Source organism: Anguilla anguilla, chromosome 11, assembly GCF_013347855.1.
Source record: "Anguilla anguilla isolate fAngAng1 chromosome 11, fAngAng1.pri, whole genome shotgun sequence".
In the NCBI taxonomy this organism is placed as follows: domain Eukaryota; kingdom Metazoa; phylum Chordata; class Actinopteri; order Anguilliformes; family Anguillidae; genus Anguilla; species Anguilla anguilla.
This window is the reverse complement of record NC_049211.1, coordinates 15,504,228-15,524,689: the sequence shown is the minus strand read 5'-3', so window position 1 is coordinate 15,524,689 and position 20,462 is coordinate 15,504,228. Positions and strand designations below refer to the sequence as shown.

General features: G+C 43.6%; 1 protein-coding gene across 2 annotated transcripts; it reads left to right on the top strand.

Annotated features, from left to right (window-relative positions):
* The first annotated feature begins 355 nt into the window (after positions 1 to 355).
* Positions 356 to 19,096, top strand: LOC118208585 (NUAK family SNF1-like kinase 1). Of its 2 annotated transcripts, none has more exons than XM_035383411.1 (8): positions 356 to 530; positions 904 to 1,231; positions 8,084 to 8,204; positions 8,387 to 8,538; positions 12,181 to 12,246; positions 14,877 to 14,996; positions 16,081 to 16,213; positions 16,405 to 19,096. In XM_035383411.1, the coding sequence occupies exons 2-8, from the start codon at positions 932 to 934 to the stop codon at positions 17,493 to 17,495; spliced, it is 1,983 nt and encodes a 660-aa protein (XP_035239302.1). In that variant the 5' UTR covers positions 356 to 530; positions 904 to 931; the 3' UTR covers positions 17,496 to 19,096. The 2 variants fall into 2 exon arrangements, with proteins under 2 accessions (XP_035239302.1, XP_035239301.1); XM_035383410.1 differs by having other exon boundaries at positions 359 to 644.
* The last annotated feature ends 1,366 nt before the right edge of the window (positions 19,097 to 20,462 follow it).

The window sequence follows — 20,462 nt, the reverse complement described above, 5'->3', positions numbered from 1 at the left end:
TTAATGCAAATCAAGACCCCAAACCTGTGATAAAACAAAACAGGGGGAGAGGAAAGAAGGACAATGCTGTAATCAATATATATAGTAAGGGTGGTTAACTTTAAATATCATGGCATATTTAAAGTATATAGAGTATAACTGGAAATAATGTACAATACAAATAGGTAGGAAGTACGCCTCATGTAGTTATGTGTCATGAATACACCAAGTGACGAAGAACATGAAGATTTACGGTAAGGATCATTTAGAACACAGCCTTATTTCAGAAATGACTTAGCGGAAGATAGTCTGGCTTCCAAAATGCTTTGCGCGTTGCTCAGATTCCTTTCTCCAAATTCCATTCTCCTACTGTGAGAGGGGCGGACGCAATAGGTCGACGGGATTTTTTTGTTTTAGCGTGACGCTAGGCCTGCTGCTATGACAGCTGGGACCGGCTCCACCCATTAGCTTCGACCATGTGGCTGCTTGCACTCGGTTTGTTGTGTTAGTAGAAAAAAAGGAGGCTGAGACATTTTTGCGGATGATGCCTGGTGAGAAAATCTACTTAAATAAATGGAACTTCGTGTGATAGAGGACACTTGTTTCGAAGATGAATGGACTTATTAACGCCTGAAAAGTTCAGTAAATATATATATATTTAAACGGTAAGTATTATTATTTTGACGCGTATACACTTAAAATAAAAATACAAAACTGCAAGAAAACTATCACGAATGTAGCCGAGAACGTTTGATTGCAAACTACAGTGCATGATTCAGTTTGTTCAGGGAGATTTTAGCGTTTTTAAGGTTGCGCCTTACGTCTAATCGCCGCAATAGACACCTTTATGTGAGTAATTTATCATCGTTATTGCTACGTTTTTTTTTTTTTTGATACTATGAAATCCACGTGTCGTCATGACAGGTGCAGCGGGGAAGACGACAACCCGAGGATGGGAAGGAGAGAAACCCACGACAGCAGCACCATGAGCACAAGCGAACGGACAGAGCTGGGAAGCCTTCAGGGCATCGCGTACTCAGACGATGGGTCGAGCCTGAAGAGGAGCGTGAGCGCAGACACGAGACTAGGAGCGGATAAAACAAGTTCGCTCCAACCTGTACGAACGCTGTCAGTAGTTAAAAAGCACCAGCACAAACACAACCTCAAACACAGGTATGATGTTCTGGAAACCCTGGGCAAGGGGACCTACGGCAAGGTGAAGAAAGCGGTGGAGCGAGGGAGTGGAAAGACGGTGAGTCTCTATTTTGTTGTATAGGCTACAGCTCTATTTATTTACCACAAGCATATTTTGTAGGCCAGAGGTTACATTATTATTATTATTATTATTATTATTATTGTTGTTGTTGTTGTTGTTGTTATTTGGTTGCTGTGTGTTTGTCAGTCTGTGCACGTCATAACTGAAAAAGGGCCGATTTAAAATACACTTACATTGGTAAGTTGATTCCCTGTGGGGCAGGGGTAAATGTATCAGACACTAAGCCAGTCGTGACATCTGCAAAGGATGGCCAATATGAGCCCATGTATTATTTTATTACTGACAAAATATTTGCAACAGTGTGGCAAATGATATTGTGCACAAATCTGGCCCTGGTATAAATCCACAGAGAAGATTCATACATAATAATCACTATTTTTGTCTGTGTCATTAACGTTTGTTACTCATTGCATTACATGTAATTATCTAACTGTTTCATGCTGCTTAATTTCACATTTCGCAAGATTGCAAAGCAGAGAAACGCTCTGTCCTTCTGTAACATTGTTCTGTGCTGCTACGTGAGGTTGCCTTCTGTCAGGGACAGAGAGTGCAGTTCCTTAGATTATTTAAACTCTGAATTATTCATGGTTGATGCTGTGATTTCATGAATAAATAAAACACTCTGAGAGTCACGGGTGTGTCCCAGATGACAGGGGAGTTGCAAAGTCTATTTAAGTGGGCAGGCTAATCGGCCATCCTCTCTAAAATGGTTGTTTTTCCCAAACAATCTTATAATACAAGTGTCTGTTTATTTATTTCATTTTATGGTGCATTTATTATGTTGGGATGTATGTGGGAATCCCAGAAGGTAGCTGATTGCTTTGATTTGAGTAGTGTTTAGGGAACTGGATATGGGACTAGAATCAACAGGATCTTGTTCCAGGCAGGATTGTACTGGGATACTACTGCTGTACCTTTAGGAAAGATATTTTCTCCTGAATTGCCTCTATAAATACCCCTTAGTATAAATTTAGCATAATTTGTAAAAACATCACTTGGACCTGGGTACGTGTGTCTGCCAAGCCAACAAATGACATAACGCAAGAAAGCCGTGTTCGTTGGCTAAAGTGGGCTGGAAATAAGTCATCCAGTTAACTGGAACAGGTTTCTTTTCGTCAGTCCGGCGCGTTCTTCTGGGGCTTGGAATTAAACACGGCTTGTTTGAATGGCTGTCTGCTGCTAATAGCCCCTGGACTCCACACATTTCCGCCTTGCTGCCAGGGCTCGCATGCCTCCGCTCTGAGTCATGCTAACATTTAGGAAGGGAGTTAGGGGCCTTTCAGAGGCCTTTGTGCCTCCAGGTATTGGACATTAGCTTCCTCCCCCACCACCACCACCACCACCACATCACAACCATTGCCTTACTGCTGCTCCCTGCTGTACCATACTCAATCCTAACAGTCTTAGAAGAGATGCTAGGATTTGGCAGGGAATATTACTGTGAATATATATTTATGTGTCATTTGTACAATTTTTAATGATTCATATTACTGCTACTTATTATTAGCAGTGTTGTTGTATTATATTTCTTAATTGGTATCCTTATTCGTATACTGTACAAAATAGTGCTGTTGCGGCTGCTCTATTTCAGCAGGGCTGAAAGAGCTGAATGGTTTCACTTTAACAGTTTCATTTTTTTAAGTCTTCATTTTTGTTGGAACTGACTTCGTCTCATGTTCCACAAAGAAATCAGTGAAATATTGCCAAGTAATGAAATGGCTTCTCACCTAGATTCAAATTATTGTATAGTATTGTATTCTCATGCAATTACCATTTTTTTGTGGATAACAGGACTTGCTGATTTATTAAATTAAGCGAATCAAGCCAAGGAATCAAAGCTAGATTTTATTATGAGGAAACAACCCCAAGGTCTGCCGTGTGATGTAGAAAGTTATTATTATTTAAGCGTTGTTACGGAGAAAACACTTATTGGAAATCAGATTAGCCACTCCCTACCAAACAAAAGCCCTGATCTGGCTGCTGCTCGTCCTCTGCATGCATTCCTCCAAGCTGAGTCCAGACCAGCTCAAGTCAAAAAAAGCAGAGTTCCTGGAGTCGGGGCATACCTAGCATTCTTTCAAACAAAACAGACATTATTTTTGGAAACAGGAGAGGGGCTATAATTGAAATTGCACTGAGAGGGAACTGGAGCTAAACACTGGGGTCAGAATGACTTGGCTGTCTTCCAACTGGACCTGGTGAATGTGATATGGAGGCGGTAGGGAGGGAGGCAAGTCAGCGGCTAGCCATGCAGTAGTTCACTTTCTCTGACACCGGGCCACTTCCTTACTGGAGGAATATGTTAGGTATTAAACTGTCTGGTGGAGGCGATGAAGTTCCAGAATGGTATCTTCCCTTTCCCATGATTGTGTTTCAATTTATCAGATAAAGCTATTCCTTTTTTCATAGAGTTCTAAGGAACTTAGAGACTGATTTTTCATGATTTTATGGCTCTAGTCTTTCTGTGGAAATGTGGTGTATCGTCAAAGGCTGTGTTCTTTGTTTCTTTGACCTGGGGAAACAGATCTCAGTATGTTCTGCAGTCTATGGCAGCTCTGATTATACAGACATCTGCTTATCAGCTAACAAAACACATTACCTCAGTGCTGCTAGATTTCCATGCGCCATGTTGTCCCATACTGTTTTTCCTGTGTTCCCTTCTGTGCGAAATTCTCTGTAGGCTAGCTCCATGTTGTGCATTCTGAGTGAAAGGGTGGTGCGCATTTTCCCCTCAGTCTCGTTAAAATGTAAGGTACAAATGTGTAGGTTAGGTATACATTTCACACTGTCAGAGACCTGCACCTGCATGCACCAGATATGTGAGATTTCTCTGTGGCCAGGCTGTAACCCAGTTAGCAAATTAAATGTGACACATTCTGGGCTCTAATCAAAAATATGGATGCAGTTCACTTTCCAGTCTGAATTACAGGCTGGATGTGGCCAGAGTATAAGTCGTTCTGATACACCTGGATCCAATTCAGATCTGAGCTAAGTCAGCCAGGACTCATTGAGCCGACCCTACCAGAAATCAACCTTTTACTGCCCATAATCCTCTTACAATGAGATGTTAGTTCTACAGTGCTCAGTATAATATTGGAGGAGGGGGTGGTCGGGGGGTCGGGGGGGGGGTGAGGGGTTAGGGGGTTCAAACTGTAACTTGGTCAAAAAGGAATTTTCGCACAATTTAGTGTGTCAATTTCCTGGACCCCCTCGAGGAGACAGGACTTAGTGTTCCCACCGCAGGCATTGGCTCACTTCCTCTGGCCTCTGCCCCACCCCTTTGATCGCCTTAACCTCCTCTCCAACCCCCACCTCTTTCCTCTGGACCCCCACTGAAGAGCCTGTCTGAGGCCCTTTCCTTCTCACAGAACAGTAGCACAAGCTAGTGCACCTCTCATTGGAAAACAGTGAAAACAGAGTTTTTATTTGACTGCAGGGTTGGAATAAAGTTGTAAATTGAAAAATAACAATAAAAGTAAAGTCTCTGAAAATCTTAGAACTTTAAAATATTCTGAAGAAGTATATTTTGTGATAATAAAATACTGTAAAATCTAAAATTAGTTTCACATTTTTAACCAATTAGCAAGCACTCCTACCCAGAGTGACTTACGCAGCTTACGTTCTCTTACATGTAGTCCATTGTTCAGCTGGATATTTGCTGAATCATTATCATTTCGGCATCCATACTTTGCTCATGGTAACAATGGCACTGTTACCAAAAAGTTACAGCCCCAGTTCCCTCACCATTAGTTATTCCAGTATATTGGATTTGAATTAAAAGAATACTATACTCTAAGTCAAGTGAAATTCTTATGAAACCATATCTACAATGAAAGCCGAATACTCAGTCAGGCTAGTCGGTCCATCTGTATCTTATATCACCGCCTCTCCCCGTGATCAGTCTGTAGGATGCTGCACCCTCTCCAACTCGAGAACCTCACGTAGGAACAGCCACTCAACATTCCCTGTTCCCTGTCCATAACATTGACTCTGACTCACACGCGTACATCCACACGCACACACGCATACACACAAATACACGTACACACACGTACACATACACACTTAAACACATACACATGCACACACACACACACACACACACACACACACGTACACACATACACGCATGCACACGCACACAAACACACACATGGACACACACTGGCTGCCTGGTAATTTGGGACACCACCACATTCTATTCACAACTGAAGGATGGGATCATGGGACCAGTGGACGATACTGTAGTTTCATGCATACATAAAACCTCCATTCACTGTTTACATAACTGGTAAGGTCCTCTTGTAATAGCAGTGACATGAACAATAGCAGGAGTAAAGAGAGACAGGCCATGTTGTTATCTGGTCTGTGCTTGGATAAGAGCTGCTTGCCCTGTGGTCTGTCAGCTCTTGCAAGCTGCCTGGGCGTAGCGGGGCAGATCCTGATAGCAGGAGCTATAAATAATCCGGAGCGACCGCATGACCATGTGACCATGTGACCACGTGACCGCATGACTCCGCAGGTGCGGATACACAGAGGCACTCCAAATATCGGGCAGTCGACCATTTTGAACGTCATGACTGGAGAGATTATTTATTGTTTATGCATTAGTGTTCTTTGGCTTGCTTCAATCAGCTATCCAGTGTGAAGCTTCCAGTATTTCGACAATTAGGTTTTGAATCATGTCAAATGAATCAAGCCATTGTTTGTCTGTAAAGAACACTGGCACCCTTCACATTTTTCTATGCAGTCATTTATATGCTTATGTTGAAAGAGTGTGAAAGAGCTGAACTCTTTTGTGGTAGCAAACAGACAGTGGATCAGCTTCGGCCTAAGAGTTTTCCCACCCCACTTTGTGTATTTTTTTCAGGCCGAAAGCACTGCTGTTAATGGTGTCTATTCTCCTATCTTTGCGCCCCTCTGGACTCTGCAATGCTCTCTGCAAAGCATTTTTAGAATTTACCCTTGATGGATTAGAATGCCCTGTGAAATATGTGAAACAGTAGAAATGTGTCCATGGAAACATATCCTTGTAACTATATCCTCTGTGCTTAGCAGTACCCCAGTGCAAGGGAAGCTACATATCTGTTGATTGACCACCAGTACAGAATCAGAAATTTGTACACGAGGTGAGGCTATTCAACTCAGTGTTTCATGGGATTTGCCCTCTAAAATGTGTGCAGTGGAATTGTCCAGTGTCCCTGAGGAAACAAACACACACACACACACACACCCTAGGGAGAACAATACTCAGAGTGTCCTCTGACCGGCTGGCTCGAACAGAGCTTAATTTCTCTGGGATGAAGGGGGTGGGGAGTTGAGAGGTCAACAAGGGAAGAGGAATGTCAGCCTTGCACCCAGACATGCTGCTTGCCAAGGTCTGCCATGATATAAAACATCAGTCTCTCTGAACTTTCATTAGCTTTAATCATGCAAAAAAAGGTGGCATTTATTTGTGCACATTTATATGCATATATGTATATAGCAGTCATTTAAAAACTGAAATCTGACCATTGCATAACTAGGGAGAGTCAACTTGGCTTGTCATCCATGTGAACAAAAGAGCCTGAGAAGTCAAAACAGGGAGATGTTTTCCCTCAGCTGTGTAGCCCAGAGCAGAGACCAAACGGAAATGACCATAACCCACAGAGACGTGTAGCCTGCACAGGCTGACTGGACGGCTGCTTCATAACTTGCATGTGATTGTCTGTGACACATGGCAGACCAAGGTGCTCCTTACCCTGTATACTGGGTTGATTTGGGCTGACAGGACCCTCTATCCAGTTTCACCAGGCCCAACACTGCTCCTTTCCCTGAACATTCAAGGTTTGCTGCAATGTCATGGCTGGGTGGTAAAATGCGATAAATCCTGGGTTTGACCGACCAGAAACGTCCTCTGGGTTTAATATTTTACAGTCTGCGCACAGCGATGGCATAGATATAGATACAGGCCCTAAGCGCTGTGGGATTCCTGGGGGTGCTCGGTGTTTACTGGGGCATTGCCCAATGTGCCCCTTCTCTTCAGACTGGCGCGTGAGATTAACTGTGACAATGCGGCCAGCGCTGCAGCTGTTTCGCTGGCGACGCCCGGCCCGTTCACATCACACGGCCCACCCCGCTCCTTAAGCCCTTAATCACACCTAAATCACAGGGACATCGCAGCGTGTTCACTGCTCTCAAAACTAAGCCTTTGAGAGGTAAAGAGATAAAAATGTGGATGGGCCAACCGCGTGGAATCCACACCAGATGTTGCTGGCGTAACTAAATCCTTGGAGAGACAAGCAAACAAACAAGCAAACAATGCATTGCCCTGGCTACTTAGTGTTTATCTCGACATGAGGTCTGCGCTTAGCATTATCCAGCAATGCCATGCAAATAAACAACAGTGGTGGGGATTGTGACATTCAGCTGAATTCCATAGGGGGTAAGCAGCTGAAGATTCCACTGGGGGCCACACTGAGGAACAGTGACTCCTATACTGGACAGGCTATCTGTGGGTTGTGTGTTCAAATCCAAAGTGGAGTCATGCTATTGAACGGTTGTTCTGCCCTTGCAGAAGAAGCTTATGCCGAAACTTGCAGCAGCAGAAATAGATGGGTAATGCTTTGTGGTTTCTTCAGGATAAGGTCATAAAAACTAAATGGAACAGGATGTGAAAAATATAATTTGGAAACAAAGATGGTATTTGCTGTGTATTGCATATTGCCTGCTGGGAATTATGAAGAGTTCTCAACAACATGGAAAGTCTGGAAGAGGATGCTTTTTTGGGACGCTTTGTTACTGTGCCTCAGGCTCTGTGCCTGATTGGTTTGTCCTTTTATGTTCCAGGTGGCCATCAAGTCCATCCGAAAGGAACGTATCACAGATGACCTGGACAGAGTGCACATCCAGAGAGAGATTGAGATCATCTCATCTCTCAAACACCCCAACATCATCCGCATACATGAGGGTGAGCACAAACGCAAGCGCATGCACACAAACAGATACACACACATGCACACACACACACAGTACTGTTGGCGATAGCGTGAGGAGGATTTTCAGCTGATCCCATGAGCAGCTGAAACAGATACCGCACACTGCCTAACTTTCCCTGATGCCGTGTCCCTCTGTCCACATCTCCTTGTGCAGTGTTTGAGAGCAAGGACAAGATTGTGATTGTGATGGATTACGCCAGTCAGGGCGAGCTGTACGACTATGTCAACGAGAGGCGGCGGCTCCCGGAGGCGGAGGCGCGGGACATCTTCCGGCAGATCACCTCCGCCGTGCACTACTGCCACAAGGTCAGCTCCCCCCTATGGGCATAAAGAAAGAACACAAATACAACAAACAAGTCCTTCTGAACACACACCTCACCCCCGCTCTCTCTCTCTGTCTTGCCGTGCACTACTGCCACAAGGTCAGCACTCCCCTATCAGATAACAGGCAGAAAGAAAGAGCACGGATACAGCAAGCACATCCTTCTGAACACATACATCACCCCCTCTTCTCTCTCTCTATCTCTCTCTCTCTCTCTCTCCCTCTCTCTCTCTATCTCACTCTTTCTCTCTCTCTCTCTCTCTCTCTCTATCTCGCTCTCTCTCTCTACCCCTCTTTCTCTCGCTCTTTCTCTCTCGCTCTCTCTCACACACAAACACAAACAAGCACACACGCAAGCACACACAACTCTTAGCTAAAAGTCAAACTAATAGGGAGTTGAGAGAAGGCAGTCTCACTCCCCCTTTTGACCTAAATAAATGGTATAAGTGAGCTTGGTTTGCTTTGAAATGTAGGGCAGACTGCTGAGTAAGTCTATGAATCTGGGAAAGCTGACATAAGTAGAGCAAGTAAAGAAAGACTATAGTCTGAGCAGGCAGGCATTGTTTAATCTGCACAGCAGCCATGGGGTCATGCAGGTCAGATCCAGTCTGATCCATTTAGTGTAAAGTGAACCACTTTGGTTTTTTGGTTTGGTTTATTTTTGTAATGAAATATATGTATGCAAACATTTTCAAAATAACAATCTTTAAGACAAAATGCTCCAGATCTTAATCCTGGTTTAAATTAAAGATGAACCGCAACTCTGAGGCAAAGTCAGCGTTGGACAAAAATCATGAATTGTTAACTGTGTCAAATGTATAATGTATAAATTATTCACAGTTCCACTGAAGCTGGGAAAGATAAAGGAAAGGTCTTCAGCGGTATGGTGCACTTTAGCGCACTTTAGCTGTCAGTGTGTCAGTGCAGATGGGAGAACATTTAGGCCTTCGCTGTTTAATCGCAGTGACCACAGGGAGTCACGGTACATGTACAAATCAGGCCCTCCCCCCAGAATTCAGCACATAAACAGCCCAGGACCTCTGACAACATTAAGCCAACGGGCTGCGATTCAGTCTTCAGATATTCACATTTGACCTCAAAACGGGATTAAAAATAACAATCCTGACAAATGAACAATCGTATTTAAGTTTGTAAATAAAATTCCCTTTGTTCTCCCAGCCTAACAGTCATTCTGAACTAACGCAGGAGTGGCGGCAGACTGTTGTGGGTTGATTGAGATTTTTGTGTGCTGTCAGACTGGAACATTCTGAAATGTACTCAGTTTTTTTTTGCCCAACAGCACTCAACATTTGGAAAACAAGTAAATATTTGAGAGAAGGCCGATCTCTTTGCGGATCTGTTTTGATGAATCCTCTTAGCTTCCTGCCAGCCAGGGTCAGTGGTCAGATTGCCCATGCGGCTCTGTGCAGGAAGTGAAAAGTAGCGTGGGTAAAAACAAGCTAAGCCAATCACAGTTGCTCTGTGTTACCAAGATACAAGCCCCCTCATTAAAAAATTTAATTTGTTAAAATGATTAGTAAAATAAAGCCTAAAAACACATCAAAAAGGTTTTATTTATTATATTGTTGTATCTGTCTATTTTAAGGTCTAAATGCTGAATCTGGAAAATCTGCACAGTCTCCACCCAAGCAGCCAAACCTAATTATAACCCTGTCCTGACAAGTTCACATCAGTTCAGCATGTTTTGTACTTCATCTTTGTTAATTAAAGGGGTGTAATGAGTCTGAGAAAGAGCTTTTTAAACATCACAGGGAATCCACTGTGTGAAATTGTCAGATCTATTAAATTCCCACCAGATCAAACTACTGGGCAGCACAGTGCTTTTTAAACCATTAACCATTATGTTTAAAAATCTGTCAGATTCATTAGCAGAAGCATCTATTTAGATGCTCAGTTGTTTGGCTAGGTTGCCTATTTGCCGCTTAAAAGGCCTGGCCAAACAGGTTTTCTCTCATTTTTAAATATGAGTTGTTGCTAAGAACAGATTTGTCAGTAGAAAAAAAATCCCCCCTTCTTTTCTCACCACAGTTCACATGTCAAGCTTACACAAACATGCCTTGGAGGAAGACATTTTATGTGCGGCTTAACAGGTGGAAGTTGGGGGCACACAATTGACCAGGGGGTTCATTGGTGCAAAATTAGGTGCCAAACAAAACGGTCCCATCCCTGGGCGACGCTAGGACCAACTGCGCATCGCTCAGCGAGGATGCCAGCCATAGTTAGCACTGGCACAGTTCAAACCCATACCAGACCATGGGGACAAACATTAGCTGTGCTCTGAAAAACATGTTCAAAGAATGAGTGCTCAAAAAAATAAATATTATTTTTGAGGTGGTGGGTATGTAGTTTTTCGTCTGCTATTTTTCTCATCAATTTGGAATGGTTGCGATTGTAGCACTACCGCATGCTGCAAAATCCAATGTTTAACACCTTGGGTGACACTATAGTCAAATATGCATCACCCTGTGGGCTCCCAGCCACTGTTGGTACTGGCGCTGTGCAGATTTTATCTGGACCAAAGGGAACATCACTGCAGGTGTTGTTTGGGAGGCTGTTCTTATATGTTTTAGATTTAAATGTAAACTGTACTTCTTATCTGTCCAGTATCTTACTTCAGTTGACATAAAATTCTATTTAAATATTCTGGCTATGCAATGAACTAATAAACCACTAACATGAAGGTTTTTTTTTTTAAATGGGAGGCATACAAATAAAATTATTCAATAATAAAATTTTAAAATAATGTCTAATGGATTAAAAAACATGCCACTGAAAGAGTCTTCATTAACAGAAATATACTCCACTGCCAGCATTTAATGAATATTAACTTTCTGAAAGATTGCTTACAGATTTTCTGAGAATCCTTGAGAAAGAATTATATCAGCATTAAAAAAAAAAGCTAAAAAGTCAAGAAAATTTGAAACCCTGTTCTGGAACGATTTAAGTGCCTAAAGCCTATTATCTTCTGAGATATGAAATCCAATTTTACACTCCAGTTCATCTAACTCCATCCTGGTCCGTGAAGCCTGATATGATTTGCTGCAAGTACAGAATGAGTAGGGGCCTGTTGAATGAAGGAATGAAAGAGAAACAAATCAGTCCAGAGTACTCCCAATAAAATAGTGTGTGTGTTTGCACGTGTGAGTGTGTATATATTTGATGTTTCTGTCAGAGATCCTTCCACAGGCACTACTTGTCCCTGTAAACACCACGGGACAGGGGTTTGAATTGAGTGTTTATAGAATCGCAGAATGTGTCTACAGAAGGCCAGTCCAGACGCAGCGGTTGGGCTCAGTTCACAGGCAGAGCATGAGAGCAAGAAAGCCGAAGCACCAGCCAACATCGTCAACAGAAACTGAACTTACAGTCACTATGGGTTATTTTGGGTTAGAGCTGTTTTACAGAGCAGCATTTCACTATACTTGGCCTTGCTTTTTGTGACTGCCCTTTTACTTGTAGCTTCCCATGGATATTTTGCAATGTCTTTGTATTGACCTCGAATAATGGTAACCGCTAATTGAATTGATGGGAGCTCGTGGCAGTGGGCCACAGGCCTTGTCTGCTAAAACTGTTCCCTAACCCCCCTTCCCCCTCCTCTCTGTCAGAATGGCGTGGTCCATCGAGACCTCAAATTGGAGAACATCCTACTGGACCAGGACTTCAACGTCAAGGTAATGAAATTCTCATGAAAAAACATGCACACTACCTTGACTCAAAGGCTTTAGTATTAATCAAACATTTAATGCACACTGTGCAAAAGCTGCGTTTTTAATAAAAAATATACAGGAAATACATACAGTATTAGTATTCTTCCCTAAAAATGTCTCCCTCTAGGCTTATTGCATTGGAAGTACCAAAGAGAAACGTACACCTGGATATGTTTGTGCACAGTTACCACGCCCACCAGGGGCACAACAAATGAAAAACTGGCGCAGCATAAAGCAGTTCTGAACATTCTGACTGAATGAAATCACCCTGGCTCACATTCCTGTCAAACTCTAAAAACATCCTGACCCCTCCCTCCCGGAGAGAAATAATCATAATCACAACGGTGCATAAAGCCAGGGTGCTGCGTGAGGAAACGCAGGGTGGGCATGAGAACGGTGCGTGACGGGAAGGAGGAAATCCTGTGCCAGCCTTTTAATGAAGACCTCTGGGTCATTCCTTGCCTTGTATGGAAGGTGTGAAAGCTTTATGGGAATGAAGGGAATCCAAATGCCTCTGAGCAAATGTACATCTGTGCCCAAGATCAAAAGAGTCCGATGCCGATGAATCCTTTCATCCCAGTAGTCCCAGTTTTGCATGTGGTTTTCCCTGAAGGTACAGCAGAGGTGCGGCGCATTGCATTATGGGAAGATTGGTTACTTGTGTGATTCTAGATGTTCACATGCTGAAAAGATGTCTGTGCAAACAGAAACAAGACCTGTGCACAGTGCTTACAGGCAGGTGTGCAACCTTGTCATCCTCAGACACACTCAAAAAAGGCATCATGCCCTAACACTGAATACGCATGTGACTGAAGGATACTTGTGTCTGTGGTCATTAACTGGCACACGAGTATCCTATGCCATGTCTGGCTGTTAGAGCCAAGCTTCTTTAAAATTTGTAATTTTTTAAAACACAAATAAATTGCTCTCAGCCACTTCCTCCTGCTTCTAATTTTTGGCTTGAACTGGAAAAGCAATTTAAAATGAATGTAACATACTGAACTGATACAGGGGAATTAATTCCCCTGTGCACTCAAAGGGGAGTGAACTATGTGGCTGCTTTTCAATGCTGCTCTTCCCCTTCCTTAAGTGCTTAAGTGCCTCATAATCTAACCACCTGATAAAGTCGTGTTTTAAGAGTGTATGATGGATGTACAGCTTGCATGCGTGTAGAAAAACACTTGTGAGTTAAGGTTATCATTTCCGGTAACTGCAGAACCTTAAGATGCAGGCGCATGCAAGGGGCCATTATTTGAGGTGCTGTCAGAAACCAGTGCTATAGTACTGTGTGGTTGTGCTGTGAAGACAGAATGATAGGACCGCATAAACTGCATGGCAGCTCAGCTCTTCTGGCTTGGACACAACATAACACATAACACAATAACACAGCAGCCCCTGTCTCTATGCATTTGGCCACACCACCTTCATACTCTGGTTGTACTACTATAAATACTGTTACACTTGCTTGTTGTAATGCACACTTGCAGATACTGCACAGTGCAGTACTATCCTGCTATGGTCAATGCTGAAACCTTTTAATATATATTTTGTCAATGATTCATTTTAGAGGTTCTAAATCTCTTCACTGCAAGGCGCCACTGTAAGTATCTAGCTGAAGGTGTTCCAGACTGCCTACTTTAATAGATTACTGTTGGACTGGAAATTGGCATGCTTGTCCTGGCAAACCATCCTGTCTCTTCTGCAAACCTGGCCACAGCTATTTTTGGGTTTTGGCCTAAAAAAAGATGTGGAATGGAGTGCTTTTGCCAGTGTATCATACCAGTGAGGTTCTAAAAATGGAAAAGAATTTGTACTACATGTAATATGTGCCTTACTCCCAGCATTGCCCCTTGAATTAATTTAGCTGTCTATTCACTTAGAGTCATATATAATGCATTTCACAGCTCCTCAAATCAAAAGCCCGGACTCCAGAGAAAGACAAGAGCATGGACTCCCTCAGTCAAGCAAAACATCAAAACATTATTTTCTGTTTAATATTGCATTCATAGAGGAGATTAATGTGTGTTCATTAAGGAGAATAATAGCTGTTTATTGAGGAGCTTAATAGCTCTTCATTGAGGAAATTACTAGCTGTTCATTGAGGAGATTAATAGCTGTTCATTGAGGAGATTAATAGCTGTTTCTATCACATTTGCTTCTCTTTATCACCAGTGCCAATAATTTTGGAGGGCACTGTGTGTGTGTGTGTACTGCAAAATGAATGACAGCTTATTCAATTTAATTTAATAACTTGTCTATGATATTGTTTAACAGTTCATGTCTTTTAGATTACATTTGAAAATCTTTTTCCATGTTACATTAATTTTGTGTAACAGTGCGCAGAGAGCCCACCTTATTATTATTCAAGTTCCTCTTAGGCATTCTCCGCCTCTTGGTAGAAACCTCCTGATACATGGCACTCCTTCCCCTTTGTGCTCTGCGTACTCAATAACTGCTTGTCTGTTCAGTCTGTTAGAACACCAAATCAGAGTGTCCTGACTCACACGGAGGGGGTCCTACCAATGTTCTGCAAGTCTGAGCTCTCTCACTCTCTCTCTCTCTCTCTCTTTCTCTCTCTCTCTCCCTCCCTGCAGCTTGCAGACTTCGGACTGTCCAACTACTACCAGAGAGGCCATTTGCTGCAGACTTATTGTGGAAGCCCTCTGTATGCATCTCCAGAGATAGTCAAGGGGCTGCCTTACCAGGGCCCGGAGGTGAGAGGGGGGGGGGGGGGGTGGTCATGGGGGGTGGGGAGGGCGTGGTGCATCTGGAGGCATGAGTGGATGAGTATGACAGAGTACACTGATCAAACCTGCAACCTTCTGGTCACAAATCCAGTTCCCTAAATACTACACCACAATGCTGCCTCTAAATCAATATACATGTTATTTTGTGAAAGTGATATAATGTTATAATATTGCAATGTTATAATATTTTTAATTTAAATGTTATATTTTTATTTCCAACAAACCTATGCAACTTGAATTTCTTGTGTAAAACAAATTTGAAGCAGCAGCATAAGACAGTAATGTCTGGAATGTATTGTTTTTTGATAGTGATTACATAGAAAACACAATTGTCTGCACTGTTCATAAATGAATTTGTTCTTCATGTCCATGAGTCCCAGTCAGTAGAGTTAGCACTTGCACCTATTCACTGCTTCCCAAGCCAGCTGCAGTGGTGGACTGCTGGTCCTCTTAGCTAATGTGCATTCATTCGAATTTCTGCAGACTTAAACTCACTGGGCACGAGTCTAAAGCCTTTTCCCCTTTAATCAAGTCACTGGCTACTTCTTGGAATTCATCTTCTTCCTGCTTTTCTTTTTCTTTCTTTTTTGTGTGAATGGAGCACTCTATTTTCCAGTGTCTCTCCCTCTAAGAGGATTTGTAAGATCCCTGTCTGTCTTTTTGTGCAGTTAATGCCAAAGAAAATTCCCACGAGTACATGTATTCGATGTTGGTAGAATTTGTGTCAGTAGAAGAGGATTACAGAGCTGACTGGGTCCCTTGTGAACTTGTTTATCGAAGTTAGGAGAAGGATTTGGCGAAGAATGTCGCCATTGCTTATCCATACGTTCTGCACGTGAGCATGATTCAGGCCAGTCCGTCTGATTCTCAGTGGGGTGGCTGTTCCTGTGTGCTGTGTACACGTAATTAAAACAAAAAGCACTATCATATTATCAATAACAATATTCTATGTTGCACTCTGTTTAAAAAGGACACTGTTCTACATGCTCATTGTGTAGTACGCTGTTGTTGTAGTGCAGAACAGTGACCTGAATTGTTCTGTGTTTGACAGGTAGACTGCTGGGCGCTGGGTGTGCTGCTCTACGCGCTGGTGTACGGGAGCATGCCCTTTGATGGGGCTGACTACAAGGCCCTGACACAACAGATCAGCCGGGCCCAGTACAGACGGCCTCAACCCCCCTCAGGTATCAGGCTGTTAGTGTTTCAGTGCAATCTGGCTGCGGTATCGCCACCACTGCCCAGGGGGTGATACTGCCAGCTGTGCTAGTTCCAAAGGTCATTTTCATTGATGCGGTTAGCAATCAATACAATCAAGGGCAGGTTTTTGCTGCTGTAGTAAAGATGTTAGTATTTTTAAAAAATGAATCCCTTACAGACGCATGTGCTCTGATTGACTGGATGCTGACGGTAAAGGTGGAGGAGCGAGCCACGGTGGAGGACATCGCCAACCACTGGTGGGTGAACTGGGGCTTCGAGGAGCCGGTGTGCGACTGCCAGTGCAGTCAGGACTGCGCCTCCCCCCTGCTGGCCCGCTATATCGACTGGCAGAACCGGGCGCCGTGCGAATCCCGCTCCGCCAGCCCGCCCCCCGACCACCAGTACTGCTTCAGCCTCCCTCTGAAGCCAGCGGCGGCCAGGCACCGCGGCTCCGCCTGCCTGAAGAAGTCGCGCAAAGAGAACGCCATCTCACAGCCCGCCCACTGCGCCCCCGCCGCCGCCGCGGACAAGAAGAAGCCCAAGGGCATCCTGAAGACCCAGAGCAGCTTCGACGCCGCCTTCCTCCCCCACCGCGGTGTGGCAGAGGGCCTCTCTCAGGCAGCCGGCAGTTCGCTCACCCTTCCTGCCGGCTGCCAGCTGTCCTCCAAAATGCCAAAGAAGGGCATCCTGAAGAAGCTGTACGAGGGCGAGTCGGGGTACTCCTCCTCCCCGGAGCGCGCGGCTGACAGCAACGGGGGCAGCAACTGCTCCGCAAGGCCGTCCAGGGAGAAGGGCTCCACGTGCGCGGAGGTGGTGAGGAGGAGGAAGGGCATTCTCAAGAGAAATGGCAAGTTCTCTGCCAGTCTCGACCTCCCTGACGAGCAGGCTACCATCCTCCAGTTCCCAGAATCCCTGCAGCAACTCCTCCTGACCACTGGGGGCACTGTGACTTCAGCCCACCCACATGAGGAGCTGCAACAGCAGGCAGAGCAGGGTGCTGTCGTGTCCAGCCGGCCAGCCAGTGTCATCAGTGACGACAGCTTCCTCTCCTGTGACTCCTTTGACCTTCTGGACATGGCCGCCCATCCCCACAGAAAGCTCTTCTCTGGGGGTGGCCAGCGTAGTGTTTACAGCTCAGAGGAAGAACTGGAGGACCAGGGCATGGGCGGGCAGAGGGGGAAGGGCAGGTGGGAGGAAGAGGAGGAGGATTCACTACAGGAAAGACAGGAGGTCTTTCGACAGGCCAAAGAGATCACTGAACAGTTATAGTGGAAAATCTTTTAAGAGTCAATTAATGTGTTGCAGTTTTGTACTGTCTTTTTGTGGAAGATGGGGTGATATGGTTTAAAGAGGTAAAGCCTAAAGATGGTCACGTCTTCGTTAATAATATTTTAGGCGGTCAACGCACCTTGTTTCTGAAGCAAGTGAGTGCAAGGGAATTTGCAGTTTTTTGAGTAATACAGTTTTAAGGAAATTATTTTTTCAAAAGACTGTGAAGTCTTTTGCTACCTTAACACAATGTACTATAAAATAATGTCTTAAGGCAGTTTTACTTGCAGTAATAACATATATTTGTCTCCTTTGAAAGATGAATTGGGGAATGAATCATTTTAATTTGGTTTTTCATCTTTACAGCTATAGCTTTTTTGATTCTGTCACTCCCATCCAACAGTCAGGCGAATTGAGAGTAATGTATATCTGAAGGCCTTTTCATTTTAAGCCTTTTCATTATGGAATCCTCAGAGATAGTATGCAAAATAAGTCTAGACTTTCTATTCTTTACCTTGAAAGTTCTGCATGCCTGAATTCCATCAGTGGAAGCTCTTAGAGCCTTGCACGGTGACACAGCATTAGCTGTTGTGCAGGTCAGAGCCGTGTTAAAGGAGGAACACACCGTGTTATACATTTATTTTCCTTTTCCTGGAAACCACATGTTGGGAACTGTTCCTGAGTGCTGAACGTGGAGAATAAGGAGCTCTTTTCCACAGTCACTAAACTTCACCATAGATGTGCTGTGAAATGAGGGCCAGTCAGGAGGAATATTCAGTTAAAGCACTAGTCTATTAGCACCGTGTTGCACTCCAGGGTCTAGAGATGAATGGTGACCATGCCAGTGCAAACTGACTGTGCCAGTACAAACAGTGCCCAGGAGCCCCACGGGACCGCCCCAGCTGGCCGGTAGGGTTTCCCTGGACTCATCGCTGAAGAGCAGCCTCTCTGGTCAGTCAGGTGCCTGCAGTCTGCCAGCTGTGCACGAAGTGTAAGTGTGCAACGCAATGACCGCGCAGCTTATCTTGTACACTGCAGAGTGGACAGTTTGCGTTCCACAGGATGCGTTCCACAGGAGGAGGCTGCTGCAATAAGACAAGCCTGAAATACGACTGGGCATTCAAATTTGGGCAAAAAATATGAAATGCATTTTTACTTATTAAAGAAATCTAAAACAAAATAGCAAAATAACCTCAAAATAATACTATGAAGAAATAAACTAGACGTTGCCTGTAATGTCGAAGCACTGCCTTTGGTCACGGACCTGATGGGCTGATGATGGTCTGTTTCAAAACTCACCTGTTTTGCGAAGATAAACTGATCATATGATAACAGACCAGTGGGTGGTGTGGCTTAAAGGAGCAGGCAGAAGAGAAACAGTACACTGTGTTTTATCGATGGGTCAGCCTCATATTTGACCTCATATAAATTCGAATGCTACTGTGGTAACTTACTGAACGTGTAACACGAGTAGAGGACAGTGGTAATTGTACTAGTTTCATGTACGTATTTATTTTTTTATTGAATACAGAAATTGTTCTGTTCAAAGTTTTTGTTACTCAGTGAAAGAAAATAAAAACAAATGAAAGCATCCTGTAGAACCTGCAAATTCACTGAACTAAGAACTTTAATTGTTTTAAAAGGTTTGCCACCTAATGCTAAGAGCAGTTTAGAAATCTAGTCACAGAAACAGGCAAGTAGTCTAAGACCCATGTTCTTAGTGTGCATATGACTTTAAGCTAACAGGGCTCAGTCTGGCACAGTGTGAACTGTGAGGTGCTGTGGAAACTTTGACAAGCATGTGACATTCAGGAAATGCCAAAAACTCAACGACATACTCAGACAGTGATTGACTTGAGTGGAGGCCATTCATGGCATTGAGATATTACATATGAAAGAAATGCATACAGGTGGTATCATTTAACAAATATAAAGTGTATTTGAGTTTCTGCTGGAGAACAAACAGCTCACACGCGACTGATTTATGAGGGAAGTGTCTATGTCTCTTTATGCTAATAAATTATTGTGTTATTGTTATTATTAATATTAATAATATTGGCAATTCAGTAGAATAATTGAAGTATGAGTGTATCATTCCAAAGGGAAGTGGAATACTCTACTCAGAAATCAAAGGCCGTACATTCGGGGAAAACTATTGTTATTTATACTGTTACTCCCCGTGTCTTATTACAACTGTAAATTTACCAGAGTGTTAAAGTACAGTTCCATTACTCAAGGGAATAACAGCCGCCTCCCAAATGGAATTTGAACCTGTGACCCATGGGTCAAGAGACCAATTCCCATATCATGATTGCCCAAACCACCTCAATAAGCAGGCCAACTTTCACATAGTTCTGAATTATACAGAAAGGACACAAATGTAAAACTGAAGACTGCAAAAACTCAAGCCTATATATGGTCTGCAGTTTCTTGCTGTATTTTAAAAACACAGGAAAGAGTCGCAGCCAAGTGAGGCCTGCTGATTTCCCTGTCAATAATCCGTGCTCACACAGATGTCTGGGCATATAAAATAAGGTTTTTCGCTGAGAAAAAACACAACCACTTGATGACTTGGATGAGATTTCGGGCAAAATAAGGCAATCTGGAGCTGAGGCGTTACGGAAATATGGCTTTTTAATGAATAATAAATGACAGCCGTTTACAGAGTGCTGCTCTGGCACAGGGAAGCTCGCTTATTTTTAGACACCACTTGTTTTCTGCTCAGGTCACTTCTCCATGCGGGAGAATATTTTTCTCTGGTGAACTCGGGACACGGGCTGAGATGGAGAGGTTCTGTGTTTATGCTCTCCTTATTGTACATCAATCCAATTTTCATCCTCTCATTTGCATCCACTCCAGTACATTCTATCGGACCAAACAAGGTTTTTATCCTAAACAGGAGCGTAAACCCAAATGAAAGGAAAATTAGGAAACATTAAAACATAGAGAGATTGGTATGTCTGATCA

Excerpts from the sequence above, each read along its gene's own strand:
- LOC118208585 (XM_035383411.1), top strand. The coding sequence starts at position 932 with ATGGGAAGGAGAGAAACCCACGACAGCAGCACCATGAGCACAAGCGAA. Across the intron at positions 1,232-8,083 it reads AGCGAGGGAGTGGAAAGACG|GTGGCCATCAAGTCCATCCG; the intron begins GTGAGTCTCTAT and ends TTTATGTTCCAG. Across the intron at positions 8,539-12,180 it reads CCGTGCACTACTGCCACAAG|AATGGCGTGGTCCATCGAGA; the intron begins GTCAGCTCCCCC and ends CCTCTCTGTCAG.